The 26,254-nt window shown below is 33.9% G+C and overlaps 1 protein-coding gene across 6 annotated transcripts in view; it reads right to left on the reverse strand.

Annotated features, from left to right (window-relative positions):
* HERC4 (HECT and RLD domain containing E3 ubiquitin protein ligase 4) overlaps positions 1–26,254 on the reverse strand; it is a 134,543-nt gene that overhangs the window by 106,620 nt on the left and 1,669 nt on the right. For 5 of the 6 annotated variants that reach the window (XM_034662595.1, XM_034662594.1, XM_034662593.1 and 2 more), the window contains exons 2-3: positions 25,486–25,790; positions 1,279–1,438 (exon numbers count right to left, since the gene is read on the reverse strand). In XM_034662595.1, coding sequence (XP_034518486.1) covers positions 1,279–1,438; positions 25,486–25,711 — 386 coding nt within the window. In that variant the 5' untranslated portion in view covers positions 25,712–25,790. Of the gene's footprint in view, positions 1–1,278; positions 1,439–20,895; positions 21,029–25,485; positions 25,791–26,254 lie in introns of those variants that run through there. The other variant, XM_034662596.1, reaches the window with a different exon arrangement.

A 26,254-nucleotide genomic window follows, 5' to 3' on the forward strand; every position in this document is an offset into this window, starting at 1 on the left:
TAAGAGATATTAAAAGCATAACTGGAGTTGTGTTTGTTATTTAATTGTTATAACAAAAGAAATTAAGGGGAAGAAATTTGGGGAGTTCTGTGCAATTTAGTTACAAGGTCAATCAAGGAGACATGTGAATATATATGAGGTATCCAAAAGTCTCAACTGACAGTTTTACTAGAACAAATAAAAATCGTTAAAGACCAAAAAAAATTTTTCATAAATTAAAACAAAGCAAATACTTTAAACGAATACTTTTAAGTTCTCAATAAACATACATGAAGAAAGGTTGCAGGCTTACTAAAGGAACTGGCTATCTTTCCTAGTTAAAAAAAAGAACTCATTTCTAACAATAAGAGTTCTGTTCTGAAATATATTATTAGTTCCTGTGTTCCATTTTCTTAACCTAGTAAGTTACATCCTATTTCTTAAACCAAAACAAACATTATCAATGTTACGTTAAAAACAAAATATCTAAATGTGTGTAAAAATAATGCTACCTAGATTTATATCTAAAATTAGTTTAATACCTTTGTTTCTCTGAAGAGTTTTCTTTTGTCCCTATAACTATTACTAGGAAGAAAGAACAAGAGTTTAAGGAAGCAAGAATTTGTATAATTTAAAAAACAAAGCGTGAGTTACTGTATTATTTATGTAATTTAAAAAAACTGGATACTCTTCTTTAAATCTGTATATTTTTACCTAAATATATTCATGCTCTTAGAATTTTTAACATTAAAACAATGGCTATGACTTATGTAAATCTCTAAGACTATACAACATTAACAAGGCATTTATTTTTTAATTTTGAAATAATTCTATGATGAATTAGTAATATAAATTAAATCGTGGCCACTACTTTGTAAAAAAGTGGAAAGGTGACTAAATTCTTTTTACAATAAGCATGTGCGACTTCTATATTCAATAAAAACATTAAAAAAACAAGATAGAGAAACATGTAACCAACCAATATTTAATAAATATTTCAATAGCTGGGGTACTCAAGATAGAACTAGTATTTTAAATTAACCTAAACCACTTAAAAATTTTCATATTCCCCATCCCTTTTCTTTACAAACATAAATAACTTAGGAGAAAATATGTAGTACATAAAAAATAGCACTCAGCCCAAATTAAAGGCAACCTACCTAGTAAACTTCCTTAAGAACTCAAACGGGAGAAATAACTACATGTCAACTCTTACTTGCCCACAGTAAGCAAAATAATTTAGATAACAAATTTATTATAAAAGATTGTTAAAGACCTCTTTTTGGTCACCTTTGTTACCTGGGTACTCTGATACATTCCTCTGATCCTAGCAGGCCAAGCTGTCCATCAGAATCGAGACCCCATGCATACACCTGGCCCTTGTCATTTAGTGCTAATGTATGAGCTTCTCCACATGAAACAGCTACGATATTTTGGGCATCCAGGGCAACAACCTGCTCTACAGAAATCAAGAAGAGAGACATTACATTCTAGTTTTGAACAACCAATGAGAATAAAACAGTCTTCATCTTGTATAAAAAAAGCTTAAGAAAATGATAAAATACAGACTAACACTAGTTACTCTGAAAAATTTAACAACTATGTGCCATATAAAATTCTCATTGTGGTCAATACAGCTATACATCCTAGGGCATAAGCAACTCAAAATATTAAGTGACTTGAACATTCTGGAATTGAATTTTCCCTCAGAAAGTGCTCTTCATTCAAAGCCATACCAGTGACAGAAGAGTCCAGCTGAAAAGGGAATCATTTAAATATCCTAGGGCAAATTATTTAATAATAAAATCATAATTGCTATATACTACTATGGAGTGATTCTGAAATTAATGAAATAATTTGAATGGGCAATTTCTGAGAGAAAAGCAAATTCTTTACAGATCTCATAAAGCATCTACTAGATATGCTGAGGAGGGAACTGAAAGGCAATGTAACCGTAACAGGTTTTAGTTTATGGACTGCCATTTTAACATCAAAGTTATAAAAACCCCAAAAATGGTTAAAATATATTCAAGTTTTAAACCAGAAAATAATTTAAAATATTTGTCCTTTATAAGACTGTCAGTAGTCACTGACAAACCAGTAAAGAAAGTGGAATTGTTTCCTTATTCTCCTTAGGACGTGTAACGTCTATCAGTTTACTACTACGACGACGACGACGACGACGACGACGACGTTTTTTTTAAGATGTCATTTAAAATGAACCCTTTTTTTTAGCTTACTAAGAAAGCCATATTTTCTGTCTCCAATGAACCGAAAGACTCATATTGAAGAGTTGTTAAACAATCAGTGAGGGTTTCTTCTGAAGCACACTTTAGTTCAGTGTAGAAATGCAGCTGTTCAGTAAAGATACCAACTGCATTAAGAAAGTTTAAATCCCTATGATTAGAGAAATTCAAATTCTATCCAGATTACTACCCTTCATTTTGGGATGGGAGGTTAGCCCTAGATAGCCTCTAAGAATCTATACAACTCTAATAGCTATTACTTAAAAGTACTTACCTTAAAGTACTATGAGTTAATAACTCGTGAAGCTGGTGAACAGCATGTGGAAGTTCATTATACTAATCTTTTGCTATATGTATATATTTTGTGTATATGTTTTTAAGGAAATTATATTGTAAGAACATACAAAACAAACAAACAGAACAAGATATAACACATCGTCTCCCAAAAAAAAATCAAGAAAAAGGACTTACAAGTATGACATCATTTATTTACATCAAGACATTACCATAAATCTTAATTATGAAGAAAGAAGTAAAACACTCAAAAGATCTGTTCTCTTTCACAGAGACCCCAAAAATAAGTCAATGTCTCTCCAACACTATCCTCAAAGGAAACATAGTAAAGAGCAGAAAATGACAAGATGACAAGACAATTGAGTAAGACTGGTCAGTTGAATAGCAAATGAAGAGTACTTAAATTAGATAGTAACGGCTGTAAAATCAAAGGCACCAAAATCCAAGAAACAAACAATAATCATTCATACCAAACACTAGTATTTACTGTATACCCTTATGCTCCGAACACTGGAGACACAATGAGAATGAAACATTTCCAGCCCTCAAAGAGTTTACAGTTACAGAAAAACAGATGAGATAAGGATTGTGATTAAACACTAAGATAAAGATATATAAAAGGCAACCTGGGAACATGAGGTACTTATGAAACCTTTAAAGATAGTAGGAAGAATTTTGGAAGACAGTAACACTTAACACTAAATCCCGAGCTGAGGAAAGAGGAAGAGATTCCATGTAGCCATTTGAGAAAATTCTTAAAGCAAAACAAACTAATAACAAAGTGAAAAGACTAATAGGAAAAAAACAGGAAAAATGTTATTCATACCTCAAAGAAATAATCTCCCCAATTTCTAAAGACGTAGTTAGAAGAAAAAAAAAATCAGGAATTCAATGAAAAATGGACAAAAGATGTCAATTGACAGTTCACAGAAAAAAAAAAAAGAAATGGCCCTTCATCATACGAAAAGATGCTCAACTTCATTGACGAGAGAAGTGCAAATCCAAACTACATTTGGAAGCCAGTAATATGTTCACTTAGAAAATTTATAAAACCATACACTTATAACTTTATAGTTTTCCATATGGGTTAACCTTTAAGCATCAAAGTTTACATTTATCAAGAGAATGAGAAGAAAAGCCACGGAATGGGAGAAAACATTTGCAAAAGACAGATCTAATAAAGGACTACTATCCAAAATATTAAAAAAAAAAAAAAAGTTAAAACTCAACAAGAAAATAAACAGCTCAATTAAAAAATAGGCAAAGGAACTGAACAGACACCTCACCAAGGAGGATACACAGATGGCAAGTAAGCCTATGAAAAGATGTTCTACATTATATGTCATCAGGGAATTTCAAATTAAAATGAGATACCACTCCACCTTATTAAAATGGCCCAACTTGCTGGAGGGATAGAGAGCAACAAAAACTCTCATTCACTGCTGATGGACATGCAGAAGGATACAACCACTTTTGAAGACAGTTTGATAGTTTCTTACAAAACTAAACATACTCTTATGTATGATCTAGCAATCACACTCCTTGATATTCACCCAAAGGAGCTAAAAACTTATGTCAACACAAAAATCTATACAAAGATGTCTACAGCAACTTTATTCATAATTGCTCAAACTTGGAAGCAACAAAGACATTCTTTAATAGTGAATAAACCATGGTACATCCAGATGGAATATTATTCAGCAATAAAAAGGAATAAGCTATCAAGCCATGAAAAGACATGGAGGACACTTAAATGCATATTACTAAGTAAAAGAAGCCTATCTGAAAAAGCTACATTCTGTATGATTCCAAATACATGACACTGTGGAAAAGCAAAACTTCAGAGACAGTAAAAGTTTAGTGGTTACTGGAGGTTAGGGGGAAGTGAGGGATGAATAGACAAAGCACAGAATATTTTTAGGGTAGCAAATAAAACTATTCTGTATGATACCACTACTATTCTGTACAATACAACATGTCATTATCCATTTGTCAAAACCCATAGATTGTACAACACAAAGAGTGAACCCTAATGAAACCATGGACTTCAGATGTCAATGTAGGTTCATCAATGGTGGTAAATGTACCACTGTGGAGAGTGGGGGAGATTGTGCAAGTGTGGGGATGGGGTACATGGGCTCTCTGTACTTTCTGCTTAATTTTGCTATGAATGTAAAACCACTCTAAAAAATAGTTTATCAATTTAAAAAGTTTATGATTATAATAAAACTCACACACCAAGATACTATTTTTCATGAAAATCCAAAAGTTTGGTGACAATTTGTTGGAGAAAAAAGCACTCTTATACACTGATAATAGAAGTGCGAAACAGAACCACCTTTATGGAGGGGAATGCGGCAATACCTAACAAAACATATGCATTTACCTTCTGGACCCACCAATTCCATTTCCACGAAAATATCCTACTGATACACCTAAGTACTGAAGGGTAGCAGAATATGCCACTTTGGCATAGGATTATTTTGAGCTCAAAGACCTTAAGCACAAAAAGATACAAGAAAAGCTCTCTGCCCTCTATTTGCCTAAAAGCATGACATAAATATGTAAAGGTGTCCACCCCCCCTTCCCTCTACCAGGAAGAACAGAAGTTAATCACCAGAGACAACTCTAAACCCTTATCAGCTCAGAGACAGGCACCAGGAAAACGTACATAACAAACTTTCCTAACTAGCCCTTATCTTCCATTAGCTTCCCCACCTATTTACTTTCCCACAATTTGCCACCCCAGAAACTCAATCCTTTTTGCTATTACTTCTCTAAAAATTAACTGTTCTTTTGTTCTCTGTAAGCCCATGTTCTATCACCTGAGTTACTCATCACGAGTCTATTACCCACGTGTTGAGGTCCCATGTGTAAGCTCAATGCATGTGTTAATAAACTTATTTTATTTTTCTCTTGTTAATCTGCCTTTTGTCTAGACAGGCCCCAGGTAGAGAACCCAGGAAGGTAGAGTACAAATACACATGTGTATTATATTTCCAGCACTGTATGTAATAAGAAAAGACTTGAAATATTCCAAATATCCACCAATAAAGGATTCTATCTACACAATGGAAATACTATGCTCCACAAACAAAATAATAATTATGAGGAAACTCTACATACTGATATAGAAAGACCTCAAGGGTATATTAGCAAAGAGAAAAAAATATCAAGATGTGGAATTCTATATGATTCGTTACTTTTTGTGTAAGAGGTAAGAATAAGTATATTCATACTTGCGGCTAGGCTAGTATCTACATACAGAAATTTTTAAGAGATGTACAACAAACTAATAAACATATTTATAGGTGATGCAGGCAGAGGGAGAAATACAGTAGTCAAATGTAAGAGCAAAACTTCCCAATGTATATTTATATTACCTTGATTTTTGAACCATGTCCATATATTGTCTATCCCCCCCAAAAAAATAAAACTTAGATACAACATTAGAGAAAATTGTTAAAGCCATGTATTAAAACCAACGTTTTCATTTTAAAACTGACATGAACTCTTTAATTTTTTTCTACATACTAAAAACTCAAGACAAATAATCTTGGTTCTTTCAGAATTTTAGTCCCATTCCCATCAAATTACTGAGATACCTATTTTGAGAATGGATAACTACTTCAGAAATACATTATTAAAGAAACATAATAACAGTTATATGTCCTGGGAATAGCATTTAATATAGGCTTCTCAGTCAACAAACACACAAAACTCAAAACTTCCCTGTACAAATTTTTTAAATTACTTAGTTTTTCCCAAATGAATAGCCTCAACCCTACTCCCATCCCCAGTATCCTAGAAAGTCAGATCAGTGGTATCTGAGACATTTCACAGCTAATGAAATTAGATGGTTGAATACTTAAAACAAGATGGCCTGAAAAGAAAGTCAATGATAAGCAAGAATGAAGGAGGAATAAATGAACTCATTAAAACAAACAGAAAATTCACGAGAAGCCCAACTCAATGATGTGTAAGAAAGAAAACAGAATTCATATCAAACCCAACAGCTAACATTTATTATTTACTATGTACCAGGTACTATACTATTAAGTTTTAATCACCAAGCTACAATTGCCTTTCAAAGCCAAGTTAATAGAGAAAAAAGGAGGAAGAAGTGGGAAATTCACTTCAATTAGGATAAGTATAAATATGTAATTAGAAGACAGAAAGCAAAAGAAAAACTTGCCAAGCAAGGCCATAAAACAGCTGATTCCTTTGATAAAGAGAGGCTACAAGAAAATGTTGGAATTATGAACGTATGATGCTAAACTTGATGCTGAAGTTTTAATAATGGCACCTGATCATTAGAGTCAATTGTAGTTCAGAAAATAAGTTATCGCTTTAAAAAAATATCAAACAGATAAAATACGTGGTAAGTATTAACTGTTGATCATTGTGTTATTCCTTCCACCTTTTTTATGCTTCAAATGCTCACATAAAAAGTCTGAGAAAAGTAACACTGTTCATATCAGTATTTATGGCTCACAAGAACATTTAGTTTCGGGAGGCACCAAAGGGCAAAGAAAACAAGTTATGGAAATTGCCTTGAGAAAGAAAAAAATACATTATTCACACACAGAAGCAAAAACAGAAAAGATAAAGAAGAGAGATGTAACGTATCTATCTCATAAATACTGATAGCAGATATATTCTAAATACAACTCAATTAAGTCCTAGGTCATCATTACTTCTGGTTGTTCTTATACTTACATTGTTAGAATGCATTATTTTTGAAAACGAATGGTACAACATTTTAGTAAGGAGCAAAAGTCCATCGTCTTTACTCCACATATGTAAATACAGTCACTTTTAGACTTATAAAAGCCAATTAAAATATTCAACCTAATGACAGCTTTTCAACATCATCTATTTCCTCCCAATTACCTCTGGATGTGAACATCTGTTCATAAACAAACTGCATCAAATAAATTTTGTTGCAGAAATATCGTAGAAGAAGAATGCTGCTGCACATCCTTTTAGCTATATAGGACAGATCCAGGTTCTTGCTGCAAAATATTACATGAAAAAACCCTTCCTATTGAATAACTAACTGGATAAAAACATCCTATTTCCTTTGGGACCTAAGAAATATATTCATCAATTCTTGAATTTGTGAAAAGAATTCATGTAGAGTATCATCTCCAGACTCACTGTTTAAGAGTTCACTTAAATGATCAATTTCACATCCTCATACAGTGATGATCTACATTCACCTTGTGATTTGTCTAGTAATTGTGAAATACCTTCCTCTGTCAATTTTGTCATTATGGATAGAAATGCAAAATCTTGCATTCTCAATTTTGCATTTGTACTCAACAAAAGCTACAAAAAGAGAAATAAAAGCTACAAAGATGGTAACTCCGTCTTTTATTTTCTTAAAAGCTAGTACAAAACTCTGCACAATGTATGAAGAAAATGGATGTTAAATGTTGATGATTTATTTCATGGCACCATCCTTCTAGGAAACCTCATCATTGTTCTACTTACAATTTTAGTCTGTTTATTTTAGTCTACTTGAGAATACAATCAATTCTCATTATTAGCCAACAGTTATGTTTATAAAGTCACCACAAATACTTATTTAGCAAATACTGAAACACTACCTCCAGGGAAAATACAGCGTTAGGCTCCTACAAGCCTCTGATCACATGTTCATGAACTGATCAACACACAATCTTGTTTAATGTGTGTTTCTGCTTAACAACGTCTCATAACTAATATATAGTTGATTCACTAATGTTGAATTCACAGCCAACAGCACTATAACTCATGCTTCAATGTATTATCTAGCAGGTCATATCACAGCCTTCTTGTGCTTAGAACACCAGATAGCTCTTCAATACTACACTCCGAGGCCATTTTAAACAGCACCAACAGAAGTACAAAAATGTAAAAAATGTGGGACTAAATATACTGCAAAAAGGATACTTGTTTACAGTATGAGAGCTGAAACAAGAAAGAAGAGCACTGTTTTGCTGAACCTCAGCTGGGAGTGTGCACAATCAGGATCCTGACTCAACTATGATTCAGCTCTGCATATGTGTGTCCAAGAATGACCACAGAATGCCCCGAGTATTAACTGACTATGACCTAGGTTGATTTAATAACAGTACACATACTTCTTCTTAGACAACCAATCACAAAATACACAAGATGGTGTCTTAGTAGTCTTTTTGCTAACCAGAGTTTTAACCTGATACTAAGATATAATCATCAAGGGGTGGCTGCCTGGCTCAGCAGGGAGTCTGCTTGAAGATTCTCTCCCTCTGCCCCCCCTTCTTGCATGTGCACGCTTTCTCTCTCAAATAAATGAATGTTTAAAAAAGGATATAATCGGGGCGCCTGGGTGGCACAGCAGTTAAGCGTCTGCCTTCGGCTCAGGGCGTGATCCCAGCGTTCTGGGATCGAGCCCCACATCAGGCTCTTCTGCTATGAGCCTGCTTCTTCCTCTCCCACTCCCCCTGCTTGTGTTCCCTCTCTCGCTGGCTGTCTCTATCTCTGTCAAATAAATAAATAAAATCTTTTAAAAAAAAATAAAAAATAAAAAAGGATATAATCAATAATATACTGAGAATATTATAAATAAAAAATACTTATAAATACTTATAAAAATACTTATAAAAAATCATATAAATAAAAAATACTAACAGTAAAGAATGCATTGTCAAAAAGAAAAGAATGCATTGCCTTCTGGATCTAAGGTAATACATACTACAGAAACACCATCAGTAACATATTCACAACTAGCATCTCTTAAAAGCTGCTTCATATTCAAAATTCTAAAACAGCTAATTTGAAGGAAAACACAAACATTATCATGTTACTTTGTACCCTCTTTCACCTACAGATCCCAAAATCTTGTTACAGGATGATCTGTGTTCTCCCAAAATGTGTATGTTTAAGTGTTAATCCTCAGCACCTCAGAATGCAACCTTACTTGGCAACAGGGTCACTGAGGATATAATTAGTTAAGATGAGGTCATATGGGAGTAGGTAGGCCTCCAATCCTCAAAAGGGGAATTTTGGTCACAGTCACACGCGGAGAATACCATGTGGAGGAAAGCCTAAGACTGACAGCAAATCAACAGAAGCTAGGAGAGAGCACCACATAATTCATATATAAATCAGGGACCAGCTGGTATAAAAGTATAATTATCAACCATGATCCCAGTCCACAATTAATCTTAACTCTTAATGTGGTCAACAAGTTTAATGAAGATCTACGCTATTTTTAATAAAATGAATTCCAACAAAGGCTGAACAATTATCAATGTTTTATACAGAGAACAAAAATCTTTGCTGATGTTCAAGTTTATCAAGGTCTAAAAAACAATACTGTTATGAACAGCAACAAGCACAGAAATTTGGTTACAATTAAAAAACTGAGGTCTCAAAGAATAAACTTTGTTAAGTAGCTAATTTTAAGAAATACCATTTCAACTCCTTACTAAAAGTTTAATCCTGGGGCACCTGGGTGGCACAGCGGTTGAGCGTCTGCCTTCGGCTCAGGGCGTGATCCTGGCGTTATGGGATCGAGCCCCATCGGGCTCCTCCGCTAAGAGCCTGCTTCTTCCTCTCCCACTCCCCCTGCTTGTGTTCCCTCTCTCGCTGGCTGTCTCTATCTCTGTCGAATAAATAAATAAAATCTTTTAAAAAAAAATTCCTTTATAAAAAAAAAAAGTTTAATCCTGCCAGAGCTTCAATTTCAAAAATCCTGTCCTACCATGCCTCATTATTTGCTATAAATGTTTCCTTTTCCCTTCTCTCCAAATTACTCAACTAGAGCAATGGAAAGTATACTTAAAATCCACCTCTAAAAATGTGAAGTTTACACAATACCACAATAGGAAATTTAAAAAGTACAGTATAACCTCATTCTTCTTTAAAAATATGTCACACACAGCCCCAATATATATGCAGAGAAAATACTGAAAAAATAAATATGAAATTGTCAATACTGGTTATCTACAAGTGGCCTTTTCTTTTTATCGTTCTTTAATTGTTTAAAGAATTATATGTGTAGTTGATGCATTTTATGATTTTGACTTTTTAAAGATGAAGACATTAATTACTTGGGATTAGTGAATGGCACCAATAAGTAATTCAGAGTGCTTTTCCCCCCTTTAAGTAACCATAGTGCAAATTTTGTTACAGAGATAATAACCAAAAGGCTACTTCACTCAAAGCATATACTTCTCTATTCCTAAAGTGAAATTACTGTTTATTGACACTTTTTAAAGGATCTGGAATATAATGCACATAATGATAATAAAACAAATGAATAAAACTAAATATCTGAACTAAATAAAAACTAAAACAAAAATTAAATGAAAATGTTTATTCTCTAAAATTACCACTAACAGGAATTTGGAATGGTATAACTGGTAGTCACCAAAACATTTTAATGAGTTCCCTGATAAAAATCTAAAGTTAACATGAAGTAATTTACATGTCTTAGTTGATACTCACAATAAAACAATGTTCTTATGGAGACAGAACTAATTAAATTATAAAATTCTTTACAACAGATGTTTACAAGTTTGTACCCCTTCTATGCATTCTATTACATACAGCTGTACAGTTAGCATACATAAAGAGTTTATTATGTGCCTGGCACTGTGTCAAGCACTTTATTTAATCTCATTTAATCCTCATAACACCATGAGACAGGTAGGTGTACCATCATCCCTACTTTACAGATAAAGGCACTAAGATATAAACATTTCCCTATTTATTGAACTGCCATCCTTTTGTTACTATTTAAATAACAAAGTTATGTTTTAATAGTTTATTTTCAAAACACTTAAAACTTTGTATTTAGGGCTTTATAACATTTTTTCTTTAGAAAAGTCCTTTCTGGGGGCGCCTGGGTGGATTAGCTGGTTGAGTGTCCAACTCTTGATTTTGGCTCGGGTCATGGTCTCAGGGTTGTGAGATCAAGCCCCATGGTGGGCTCAGTGCTCAGCCTGCAGTCAGCTTGAGATTCTCTCTCTCCCTCTTCCTCGGCCCCTCCCTCCCCCACCTGCACTAAATAAATAAATAAATAAGTAAATAAATATCTTTAAGAAAGAGAAAAAAGAAAAGTCCTTTCTGGATGTCTGGGAGCCACTAAAATTAAATGCTTTGAAGAGAAAAGGAGTTGATATATAAAGCCCCGAACATAAATATAGTATCAATCAAATAGTTGCTTTGTTTTCAAGACAAGCAAGAATGAACCCTCAGAATATACTACCAGAGTTTTTACTGTTTTCTTAGATTCTTTGTATATTTGACATCCATTCATAGAAGAGCCAATTTCAGTAACTATATTTTCTTGTTTTCTGTATTCTTGAGGCTGACATTTGGGGAGCAGGAGGCTTACAGACCCTAGAAGAAATGGCCCTTCCCAGGGCTAGCTAATTCCTAAAGATAACAACTTGCCAACAAGCATGCCTTTCATATGCATACCAACCAGTCTGTATCTCCTTATCTAACTCTCACATACCAAGCCAATATTTCCCTTACCCTGAATCACCCCAGGGCAAGGTACCAGGAAACTTAAAAACCAACCCTACAGCCCAAAGTCAGGAAGAATTAACCAAATTAGCCCACCCAAACTGTTTATTCTGCCCAGGATGCCTTTCCCAAGGAAACCCCAATGAAAGCCATGGTCTAAGATCTCCCCTGTGCTCTTGTCTTCTGCCTCATCACTACCTAGTGTTTTCCCCTATGGCTGTGTGGCACATGACTCCCTCTCTCTGGGACCTGAATATAATAAACTTCTTCCAACCTCATTCTTGTTTCCCTTATGGCCACACTGACTTTACCATACTATACCCAACATGTACATTCTTACAATTTAAAATTTTACAATTTCGGTTATAACATCACTGATGGCCATCAAGTTCATTAAGAGTCTATAATTTTCGGGGTGCCTGGGTGGCTCAGTCGGTTAAGCATCTGCCTTCAGCTCAGGTCATGATCCCAGGGTCCTGGGATGGAGCCCCGCATTGGGCTCCCTGCTCAGTGGGGAGCCTGCTTCTCCCTCTCCCTCTGCTGCTCCCCCTGCTTGTACTCTGTCAAATAAATAAAATCTTAAAAAAAAAAGAGAGAGTCTATAATATATTTTCTTTTCTTCCTTGCCATTTATTAACAGCATCTTTATATACTATGCAAATAAATTTAGGCACAGTGGTGTTAAAATAACTACAAATGCAAAGTAACAGTAGAAAGGTGTAACCAAATGCCTTTATTTTAAACGTCAGCCTACCATTCTAGGAGGAGGAGAATTTAAAAGTGTGAATAGGGGCGCCTGGGTGGCACAGCGGTTAAGCGTCTGCCTTCAGCTCAGGGCGTGATCCCGGCGTTATGGGATCGAGCCCCACATCAGGCTCCTCTGCTGTGAGCCTGCTTCTTCCTCTCCCACTCCCCCTGCTTGTGTTCCCTCTCTCGCTGGCTGTCTCCATCTCTATCAAATAAATAAATAAAATCTTTTAAAAAAAAAAAGTGTGAATAAGCAGAATTCATTCAAGTGTTTATGTTTCTCAAAATATAAGTACACAAACTATACCTCTGTTATACACTGAATGTTTGTATCTCCCTAAACTTCATATACTGAAATCCTAACCCCCAATGTGATGGTATTAGGAGGTAGGGATTTTGGTAGGTGATTAGGTCATGAAGATGGTGCCCTCATTAATGAGATTAGTGCCCTTTCCCAGAGAGCTCCCTCATGCCACGTGAAGCCACAGTGAGACAATGGCCCTCTATGAACTGAGAAGTAGGTCTTTACCAGACACCAAATCTGCTAGCACCTTGATCTTGGACTCCCCAGCCTAAAGAACCATGAGAAATATGCATCTGTTATTTAAGTCACCCAGGCTATACTAATTTTGTTACAGCAGTCTGAATGGACTAAGACATCTTCACTGAATAAACTTTTGAAAATAAATGATAAATCTAACTTCTAATATTTTTGTGCTTCTTACAGGAAATAAAAAGGGACCTTTAATTCTTTTATTTTTCTGTATCCATTACATCTCTGAAGTCTGATGATAAAGGATTCCAATTCATTTTATATCTTGCTCCAATACAGCATCACCTCTAAACATCACAAATATTTTTTTTGAAATTTTGGCATACTTTTTGAAAATCTGTCATAATATGAGCTCCAACAAGGTAATAGAAGACAGAAGTATTTTCATGCTTAATGCAGTATCTGGGACATAGTAGGAAGACACATTTGTGGAATAAATGCCTGAAGTTCAGTTTAAATGAAAAGATGTGCATTGTCTATTTAAAGGCAAATTATGTAAACAGCATATAGCCCACTTCAGTGTAAGGCAGACCTAAAATTAAATTTCCACTCTAATATTAATGGCAGTTTTCTTTTAAGAAACATTTAGAACATTCAACACATGCCAGGCACTGTTCTTTTTACTTTATGTGTTATCTCATTTAATCACTACAACCACCTTAGGAATGTGGCATGATTATCCTAACAGAAATACTTAGGCACAGAAAGGCCAAGCAATGTGCCGAAGATAACACAGCTAAGAAATAACAGTCAGAATTTGTATCCAAGCACTCTAATTCCAGAGACTATTTAAAAATAATACAGATAGTGTATTTACATTATTTAAAAAAAAAAAAAAGGTATGCAGTAAAAATCTAGGTCTACCACCCATTATTCTCTACCAACCTAGTTCTCATCCCTTATTATTAGATGTATGTATCCCTCCAGGGTTTTTTAAATTGATCTATAAGCAAATACAAATATATATTTTTTCTTATTTTACCTAAAACATAGCTTTCTATAAAATGTTCTATACCTTGCTCGTTTTAATGATGTATCTTAGAGATCTTTACATATCAGTACACAAAAAACTCCTTTTAATCTTTTCTCAATTACATAGTATTACATCACATTCAACAGATGACAATTTATTTTACCAGTTCCCACCAGACAATTGCAAGGTTGTTTCTAATGTTTTGCAATTATAAACAATGTTGCAGTAATATGTCAGAGTCATCTTGTACGAGTACAAATGGAGCTATAACAGCTATATTCTTGTGCTTCTTGAAGAAAGGATATGTACATTTTCAATTCTAACATGTTTGCAAAATACCCTCCTAGTGTTTACCAATTTACACTAACAACCTACTATGAACACTTGTTTACTGACAGTCTCACCATAGAGGATATAGCAGTCCCCTCCCCTTATTCCCAGGGGATGTATCCCGAGGCCCAGTGGATTCCATTTTGAAACCGTGGATAGTAATGAATACTGTATATACTGTTTTCTCTACATATACATAGGATAATGTTTAATTCATAAATTAGGCACAGTAAAAAGATTAACAATAATAAAATAATTATACTCTCATAAAAGTTACGTGGTCTCACCCTCTCTCAAAACATCTTATTGTAATGCACTCACCCTTCTGTGAAGATGTAAGATGATAAAATGCCTACTGATGAGATGAAGTGAGGTGAATGATGTAGGCACTGTGACACAGCATTAGATGGCTACTGACCTCCTGAAAACATCAGAAGGACCACCTGCTTCTGGACCTGCAGATGACCGTGGGTAACTAAAACCTCAGAAAGTGAAACTCTGGTTTGGGGTTGAAGGCACTATTCTACTATCAAAGTTAACGGTATTTGCTAACCTGTTATGTAAAAAAAAATGGTACCTCAGTGTAGTCTTCTGCATTTCTCTTAATATGAAGTGGAAGAGTATTCATTTAAGAGACATTCGTATTTCCCTTTTTGTGAACTGCTTGTTCATATCCTGCCACCATGTTGCTACTGGACTGTTTTCGTCTTGTCAATCTCTAGGAGTGCTTTATATATGGGAAATTAGCATTCTGATTGAGTCAAATATTTTCCCATTTGCCTTGTAACTTGTTCACAGTGACTTCTACTGAACAAATTTTTTTTCATGTAGTTTACTTTTCTATGCCTCTTCACAATTCAGTCAGAAAGGCTTTCCTGACTCCAAAATAATAAACAAATTTGTCCATGTTTTCTTTGAGCACATTTATCATTACACTCTTTACATTTAAATATTTGATTCAGGGGCACCTGCATGGCTCAGTCTATTTACCGTCTGCCTTCAGCTCAGGTCATGGGCCCAGGGTCCTGGGATAGAGCCCTGCCGGCATCATAGGGCTCCCTGCTCAGTGGGGAGTCTGATTCTCCCTCTGCCCCTCCCCCCTGCTTGTGCTCATGCTCTCTCAAATAAATAAATAAAAATTTAAAAAAAAAACCCAAATAAATATTTGATTCATTTGGAATTTATTCAAATATATACATGGCGTGAGGCAGTAATCCAATTTTTTTGTTCCCTACATGATAGTCCTACTCATTCCAAGATCATTTAACAGTCCCACCTGAATTTTTCCCCATTGATTTGAGGCGATTTAGGTCTGTGTCTGGGCTTTATATTCTGTTTAATATGTTTATTTGTGAGGCAGCTTTAACTATTAAGACTTTAAAATTAAAATATTTTACATATTGGGGTGCCTCAGTGCCTTAGTTAAGTTATCTGCCTTTGTTTGGCTCAGGTCATGATCTGAGTCCCAGGATTGAGCCCTACACTGGGCTCCCTGCTCAGCAGGGAATCTGCTTCTCCCTCTGCCCCTCATCCCACTCTCTTGCTCTCTCTTTCTCAAATAAATAAAATCTTTTTAAAAAATGAAATAAAATGTTACATATTTCTGCTCTTACTTTTCAGAGTTTTCCTGGCTTCTTTATCTTTCTATAAGAACTAGAGAATCCATTTAATCTAGTTCCTTCAAAAAAAACCACTTGGTATTTTTATTAGGATCATCTTATGTTAACAAATTAATTTTAGAAAAACTGACAGATCTGCTTAGATTAATATTCCTACTTAACAAACATGGTTTCTGTCTAAAATTTTTGTGTCCCTCAGAAGTACTTTCAAGTCTTCTTCATATAGGTCTTGCACATTTCTTAGGTTATTCATGGGTCATTTTATCTTTCTCTTGCTATTATAAATGGTGTCTTTCATTGTTAACATCTAATTCGTTCTTCTTTCATTTTAATTTTGATGTGGGGCAAGATTTTAGCCTCTTGAAGTTATATCCTTCACCAGCAAGACTGAGCTAATATGTACTTTACAGGGTGGTTTTATGATTCTGGGATAATGTATAAAGGAGTTAGCTCAGTGCCTGGAACATAATGGTGGTTACCATTATTATTTTTAAATATCAGCATTCCAGTATCTAAATAATATAATACAAATAATATTTCTTGTTAAATCTCTCTTCAATTAGGAGGTTTATATCCTTCTTCTCCCTTTACGTTGTCATACCAAACTTCTAATGTGTTCCCTTTCCTCCGTATTTCCAGTTGCAGAGGTTTACTCAACTCCCCAACGCAGTGTAGAAATAAATTTATGTTCAGACAGAGGTAACATCAAACTGTCGGCCTTTTACCTAATCACCCTTCAGAAGATAAGTTTAGGCCCATTACGTCCATTTCTGTTAGAATGCCTAGTTATGAAATCTATAGGTAAGCAATACCTGGATCAAAAATCAGAGAGTATACATACGCTAATTTTTTTTAAAGATTTATTTGACAGAGAGAGACAGCCAGCGAGAGAGGGAACACAAGCAGGGGGAGTGGGAGAGGAAGAAGCAGGCTCCTCGCGGAGCAAGGAGCCCAATGCGGGGCTCGATCCCAAGACCCTGGGATCAGGCCCTGAGCCGAAGGCAGACGCTTAACAACTGAGCCACCCAGGTGCCCCTACACGCGCTAATTAAAAAACACTTGGGACCAACTGTGGGAGGCAATCTAAGCTCTACTTTACTTTCATCATGCCATACTTAAAAAAAATTAAAAGCTTCTCCAAATAACTTACAGGTAAAGCAGCTAAACTTTCGTCCAATTGTCTTCAGATGCTCCTAATTCTGCTCCTCTATAGCCTTATGCTGTTCCTTTCCCATTCCCATTTCCCTTTCCCAGAAGCAACAGTGTATCTGAGGACACATTTCCTAGGGGCTCTTGCCTACATGCCACCACATATACAATACATAGTAACAATTACTTCAGCTCTCAGCGGAATCAAAAGTAACTTCTAGTGATTGCATCTTGTAACTTCAAAAACTTTGTTTCCAGTAAAACCTGGAAGTAAGTCATAAAGTAAGGCATAATTAACTAACAAGTTTGTGTCAGTTAAGCAAAAAGAAGCAAATGAACCTACTAATAAAATTAAAATGAGTGGGCTATCAGATGGTACCTGACAAATAAATGTTTCAATTTTAGAAAGGTGTTACATCACCAGGTACTTTAAATAGTCCCCACTAAACACAAAATTGACTATTGTTAACAGATTGTTAATTACTCAAGTAAATAGGCTGGAATCAGGGAGAAATTTGCAGTTGAAATGTTAGCCTACTTTGTACTGAAGAGGGAAAAAACTGGAAATAAAACATTTCATGCCTTTAGCACTGATCCTTCCCCCCACTTACAGTACTGAATTTCTTACTGATCACTGAATATTGTTATCAAGTTCAAAACAGAATTCACCTCACCATCTCTTCTCTCCTCCTAAAATAAGACAACATTCCTCCTCTTCCTGGAGTCCACATTTCTATTAATTACTAATTCAACCTCAGATCACACCTGGCTCCCTCCTTTACCTTACTGTAACCAAAGTAACTGGTTACAAAAGCCTCGAAGTTTTTTCTGTCTCCCTAATCTCTTCTTGATCTAACTGCTCCCTTGTACTAAAGGGCCATCATTACAGCCTAACTAATTTCTTTACCTCTAAATTCTCTCCCCTCCTTTATAAAAACCTGATAATTCTCATTAGAAACTATCAGTGGATATTCACAAACTTAAATTCAAGCTTCCTAGTTTGATTAATTATACAATCTGAGCTCAATTTTACCTTTCTAACCTTCTTGCTCACATTCTCAGACATTTTAGTTAACTGGACTACTATTCCCTTAATAGGCCTCCAATTCACCTATTGTCACTTGAGCTGCTTTACCTATAAAGCACTGCTCTTCATTCTTTCCTCCTTGAAATACTACGTATCCTTTCAGTTCACATACTATCTTCCCTATAGAAACTCACCTACAATCCGCTCTATTCCAAATGGTTACAGTATTCCTCTGTACACGGTAATCTGTTTATGCATCTTATAACACTTAGCACATTTTATATGCATTTCTATTTATTTTTGCACTTGTTTTATATTTCTTTCTGTATCTTTTTTTTTTTCCGGATCTTTAAATGATATTCATCACATTATACTCAGAAGATTGTCAAATGAATACATTTTTAGAACTTTCATTTACAAATATTTTTAGTTTATCAACTTTGTAGGGTGAGGGACAACTATGCTTAATTTTGTTTAAATAAATTCAGTTATCGTTTCTTCTAGATTTGCTAAAATTAAAGATATTCTTTTCCTAAAGAAATTACCAGAGATGCAAATAAAGACTAAACTGATATATACATACATGGTATCATAATTTATAACAAAAATCTGGAAATAAATTTTTAAAAAATAGAAGAACACAAATTTTTGTACGTTTAAATGATGAAGTGATGAAGATTATTTAAAATAAACGTTTTAAAACATGGGGAAATACTTATTATCATTTATTACTGAAACAAAAAACTGAGATACAAGAACATATTCTCAGTCTGTGATCACAAAATATGAATATAGAAAAAGTGTTAAATGACAGTAGTATTTATCTACACATGACAGTATTATGGTTAATTTTTACTTGCCTGTATTTTTCAAATTCTCTACCAAGAACATGAAATACTTTTATAATTAGAAAAAAAACTATGAACTAAAAATGTTTTAGTTTATTTCGTTTATTTTGTATTTAGTTTATTTCAGGATAGCAAGACACTTAGCAAAGGAAAAAAATGAAACTAAACTCAGATATCAATAAAAAATAATTAGGATATTTTAAAATAATGTCAAAAACACATTAAAGGACTCTAGAACTTTTTCTGTAAGGCCAAAAAATGCTAAACTAAAATTCTGCCATCCTGGAACTGAAGAAAAAAGAATAATTCCATGCAGATAAAATATTATGGTGTGAAGACTGAGCTACCATATTCAAGAAACTTCCCTTAATAACAATAATTCCAAAAAACACATTTATACACAGCATAAGTTCTTCTTGCATGTAAAGTAACTATCACAACAAATTAACACAATTATATATCTTAATAAATAATACTGTCCTCTTAATTCCATCCCCATGAAAAAAATCCACAGAAGCTGAAAGGAGATAAATCATGGGCGCTTTGATACGGTTTCTTCAATAGTGCTTCCCACTTTTCTACTCCCTAACACAATCCTATCACAAAAAAGCCCTTGTAACAATATATGAATACACGTCCTCTATTAGGTTTTCTTTACTATGTATGTACCTGTACCTTACATATACCCAAGTACCTGATATGCTTTCTAGCCTAGGAAAACTAAGTATCTATGAAGTGAGACTTATTTCTTCAAAGCAATTTTAAAAGTACATGGGGTCTGTAAGAAATGAGCTTTAGCAGTACTACACACTTGTATAATATATTGGGAACACAGAACCCTAAGAACACTCACTAAGGAGATGATGGAAACTAGACCACCTAAGCTTTCACCTGCAACAAGGATTCCTTGTTAACTCCCCAAACCGGGAAACTAAAATCTACCATACTCCTATTCTTTCAAGGAAAGTAAGTAATTCACTACCAATCAGATAAAAAACACCAATATACCAAACACAAACAAAAAAATCATTGGTTCTAAATCTTCTAAAGAAGGCTCTATTTGTTAGACTGCTCAGATTAGGCATCTACTTCTATTTTTGTCTTCTTTGTGGATTAAAGATTTTAAAAAGCATTTATCAAACCAATGCATCCTACAAAGAGCTACATGGCCGACTTAATACAATATAACTAATCCAAGTTCCAATGCGGACACCAAATCAATCACACCTGGCAGTTACTATGGATCTTGGATAGTACAGCACAGCAAAGCATTAGACAACGAAGGGAAATAGAATACGATATATAACAGAAGAAAGAGAGAAGACTGGGTGTTACCATAGTTGTTTGTTTAAATATTCCTCATACCACACAAGGTTATAATGAAGTACCAAAGTGGTAACACAATGCAAGCATCTTGGTAAAATAATGATTTATTTTAGTAGGCCATCACGTAAAATGGCAAAGAAACAAATTAGTATTGATCTGCCTCAAACAGAAGATATTACTGTAAATAATTCTAAACATAAGAACAATTTAGTGAATAAGGTAGGAGACTGGTAGACTTAAATTTTCAGATTCAGTTTATAGATGTTCACCAGTCACCTGCTGTTTTGACAAGTTACTTACCAACTTGTGCTGCCATTTCTCCGTAAATTTATCCCCTAAGATGAGGATAATTCTTGCAAATTGTGTCACAAGCATTTTGAAAGGAACCATGAGTTATTGTGTAATGCTCTTGAAATTCCTCAGATGTAGGGTCCTACACAAAGTAAAGTATTATTATACATCTCTCTAACAGTAGTCATCTGTTTGCATTATGATTTTTTTTCCCTACCCTTGACACTGTGATTCTTGGGCACTAACCTTCCTCAAAGAAAAGTGTCCAAAGCAAGCCTCCATTCCTGACCCAAGAAATTACTTTTTTCAAGTCTTCATATCATCCACATCTTTCTCATCCTTAGAAGGTATCATGAAAACTAGGAGCTTATAAAACATTATAAGCTTCTTTGGTATCATATGCTTTGGTTCAATAAGAAACGTGGGATAATTTGGTAATTTTAATCTTCTCTTAAGTGAACAATTTTATTTCACATATTTATACATTTGTTTTCCTATATTACTTCTTAAATTTCAACTATATTTTAAAGAGTTCATTTATATATTTGTGTTTTATGAACAAAGAGAGCAAGTCAGAAAATGATGTAGCAAAAAGGCAAGCAAGTAATTACTGCTATGTGACCAAAATGCTTTCACTGGAGAAATCACCATTTTGGAATATAGGAAAAAGAATCAATGCTCATAATCTTTACAACTTCTATAGAAGAGTTCAGCATAAGCTACAACAAATTTTATCACACTATAGAAAACTTTATCTGCTGCTGACTTTGCTAATCAAGTTAGTCTTCAGTTCAGGAATGAAATACATATATTTGAATTTTTAGTTTATGTTGGCATGATATTACATCTTGAAAATAGGACTCTCAACCTTCTTACACAGTTCCTAAAATGACTTCCTTCTGAATTTATACATCAGAAGGGAGGAGATAATAAAATACATCTTCACTGTATAACATCGGTTATAAAAGTAAAATTTTAAGTTGTTATTTTTTAACCCTCAGAATTACACTAAAATACTGAGGGGAAACTAGTTTCCTCCTAGGTGAATAAACATTCTTTTATCTTCTATATATGGCAGGGGAAAACCTTCATGGGATAAAGGTAATACCACAGGATTTAGAGTGCTCCCTTAACATTTACTGGCCTACTAACTGTTAGTCTTTTAATCTCATTTTACTTCAGTTTTCCTCATTTGTAAAATGGGGACTATAACACCTGCCCTAGCTACCGTACAAGCCTGTTGTGAGGATTAAATGAGATAATCTAACTGAAAGAACTCTGTAAACCACGAAAAGCTATCAATCATTTTTAAGAAGACTATATCACATTATTTTAAAAATTTATGGTCATAAAGCATTTAGTACTATTTCTAAATGAAATAAATGGAAACAGATGTGCAAAACATTAGGACCATGGTTACCAAATAATACCTATGACTGAATATACAGTGAATAAATGATCTTGTTTAAAAAAAAAGTATACTTCCTATACATTATCTTAAAATCTTCAGAAGTGAACTTGAAAGGAAAGAAATATAAAAATAGAACAATTTACTTAGGTGGACTGGTCTAGCATATTAAAGATCAAATAAATTTACCTGTTAGCTATGAATTAAGAAACTAAGAGCCACTGGCTAAAAAAGTTTTGAAAAATTCTTATGAAGGAAAAATACATACAGGAAAGTAAAAGAGATATTCACTCCTCTGGAAATAATCAGAAAGAGCTAGTAGTGATAGCAAGGGGCATACATATACAAGAGAACGGAGATGAACATGGACACAATCTGTACTCTTGGTGTAAATAAAAGGTATCACTGAACCTTTCCTATGTGGTTCCTAAAATTTTCAGAATGGAAACCTCTCCCAATAGGCCACAGGTTGAATCTATTTACTACACTGTAAGACTGAGTCCTCCAGTAGGTTATAATAATTCTCAAGAATAGCTTATCCTTAATGAATGAAGCCACCTGTTTTTCTTTCACTCCTTATACAATATTTAGTATGCTTATAAAGCCATTATCTACAAGGAAACAATTCCTAGCTCCCTCCTTTCTGGACGCTGTCAGTTTAAAGCTCTGATGAAATGAATTATGTTTATTACATGGTTCTAGAAATTCAATCAGACTCACTCGATTAACAGAAAACTTTAAAACCAATTAAATAAGAACTCCTTACCTTCTAATTCAGTCCTCAAACTCACAAATCCAAAAAAAAAAAAAAAAAAAAAAGTTGAGGAATACATTTAAATCATTAAAGAATTATTTCCAAGGGAAATAATTTTAGTTAAAAACATTGAAAGTTTCCACTCGAACACCTTAAATCAAAACTGAGGCTAAAAGAAAAGTCCCTCTCAGAGCAACTACCTCCTTTTGAACTGTTACTTTCTCCTACCTCTGTAACTCAGATATACTTCAATGTGTCATTGAACCTGGACTTCCAGTAAAAAGCTTTTCTCAAGATCAGGCTCCTCTTCTTTAAAACTAAACTATTTTAGCTCCAGATTTATTTTCTGGCTATTTATGTGATTGGTGGCTGAATTAAAATTAAGACTTCACTTTCTCCCAGGAATCTTTAATCTACCCCATAATGACATTTCCCATCATTTAAATTTCCCAGTTTCAAGGGACGTATCATATCATGTCAACCTTCAATCCTCTCCAACTATTTCTTTATGTATGCCTTAACTCCCAACCCAGGCTCCAAATTTTTCAAAGACAAAGTTTATGCCTTTTACATTTTTCTAGTCTGTAAGCGTACCCTGGACAATAAGGCAATCCTGAAGAGGTACTATAAATTAGGTAAACCCACACTCCCAACTTTATATTACCAAATAATGCTTCCAAGATGAATCAATACAGTGATATAAATGTCACAATGCAATCATCACAATATCATCATGACCACAGAAAAACATCTCTTGGCTAGTTAAGTTTCTCAGAATCTTACCCACAGAGTTAAAAGCTGTTAAAGACATATACTACTAATACACAGTGTCTACGTTGTCCTGGACACAAAACAGATGCTTAGTAAGATTCAAAAAATTTAAACTCCAGTAAATTTCAGTAACTATATTGGCAATTCCTATGTGCTGGCTTTGTACTTTTTACTTGTCCTGTAGCCTCTCAGAAATTACTAAAGCAATACAGAGATTTGTTCAATTATTTCTGTGGAGCATGTTAAATATAAAAAAAGCAACAGCCCCAAAACCATGAATATCTCTACTTGAGGCAGCATTCCAAGCTAAGCAAAAAAGATAAAGGATACATCTGCCTCTGAAGCAATGATAGCAAATACATACCAATAAATTACCATTCATGTCTACACATGAAAACCTCAATACCTAAGATTATGAAATTCTGGTAAGATTCCATAAAATATTCTTAGTGAGGTAGGGTACAAGACAGCTGCCACTTTACCTTGAGTTCTGCAATAATTAAACCTACTGTATCAAAGATTGCTACCATTCATCCGAAAGACTTAAATTACAAATTAAGGCAGAAGGAAAAAGATTAAGACCCTACCAACAAAGAAAGGATGAAAACTACGCAGTATTTATAAGTTAGAAAGGTGCGGTTTGGCATGGTGGTGAGATGATATGAAAGATGAGTAACATACTTTAATTTAATATTTAATATCTTACTATTTTATACCTACATTAACCTCTCAAAAGTAGACTAACAATAAAAACCACTTAAATAATGAAGTGGTAAAGAAAAATAATTCCATAGAAAATATTTCAGTGCCATTATTGTTAGAGTTAACAGAAGAAACTATAAATCAGTACAGCTGCAGTCTTATCTGAATTTACCATCTTAAGATTAACTTTTAGCAATCATAATTGAGAGCAAAATTCACATAACAATATTTCTAAGTGTGGTAATATTTTAAAGTCTGTCTACATCTAGGAAAAGAGAACATGACAATGTGAACAAATTCCTCAAAATTCTCATTACACTAAAAATTATTTTACATTTGGCTTATACGGCTACTACAAAATCAGTACATATCATAGTAACAAAACTTTTAATAACTAGTGCTGCTACTTGAAAGTATGAAATTAGGGGAATAAAAGATATTTCAAACTAAACCAAATAAAATTATGTATTTCAAATACAATAGGGAGAACAATAGAAAAATCAGGATATATTTTAGGCAAGCTTCCATCTTACTTACTTTTCTTTCTGATGTGTGGAAAACAACACAATAAATTATGCATTTAATATCTGCCAAGGTAGCTGAATAATACTTTTTATTAGACAGGACCTACATTCTATATACTCTATACCTATATACTCTGTCGGAAAGAAAAGATATCCACATGGCATGCTGGTTTTCTCTCGTTTTACATCACCATAATTATATTCTGAAACCAAAGCTTCATACAATAAGGTTTTATAACAATAATAGTTTAAAATAATAGAAACCATAAAGTAATCAAGTACTTAGAAGCATGCAAATGTAAAGGATATATTTAACTCCTAGTCTGCTTTTAAAGCTTGATTAAAAAAAATATGGGTTTAGGACTACAGAAGTTATTTGACATTTCAAACTTACATGATATAATTATTAGAAAGAGCAAACCAAAAAATTTTCAACTTACCTGGTTTCTTTCTGGATTTTTCATGACCTAGCTGTCCTAGATCATTACATCCACATGTGTACACTGTTCCATCATCCAGAACAAATACAGTATGTCTGAGTCCACATCCCACATCTCGGACCTTTTTATTTATAAAAAAGTCACTTTTTCTGGGCTCTAGTACAATTTCTTCATCAATTCCACCCAAACCTAGCTGTCCAAAGGATGCATTTCCCCAGCACAACATGTTTGTAATTCTTTTGGTCTTCCAGTTTCAATAAAAAACTTCCTTCTGAAACACTGGAAAGTTGGAGGTATACCTATATCTGAGGAGATACAAAAAAGTTAGTATGACTTCAAAGGAAAAATGATGTATAATTTTTCTTTCAAGTGCTATGCTACAATAATTACTACATAGTAAACATGAAATCATTTTATAATAAACATTTTATAATATGCTACATAAGTATCATCCAGTTTCAAAAACCGATCAGTTGAATTTTTTAAAATATATACAAACCCAGAAAATTTCACTCTCTATAATTCTTTCCAAAATCTAAAACATATTAACTAGTTTTGACTTTTTGCTATCTTGTGGTAGACTAATCTAATGGAAATATTAAGTACTTTGAGGAAATTAATTTTTGCTTCACTTTAAATCATTTTATTCTCAGCAAGAAATAAAACGTCTATCCGCTACCCCCAAAATCAAGTATATGCACAGTGAAAAATTTTGCCAACTTCACAAACATAAAACCTTGCAATCTTCCTCAAATCACAACATAATTAA

This window comes from Ailuropoda melanoleuca, chromosome 6 (assembly GCF_002007445.2).
Source record: "Ailuropoda melanoleuca isolate Jingjing chromosome 6, ASM200744v2, whole genome shotgun sequence".
Classification (NCBI taxonomy): domain Eukaryota; kingdom Metazoa; phylum Chordata; class Mammalia; order Carnivora; family Ursidae; genus Ailuropoda; species Ailuropoda melanoleuca.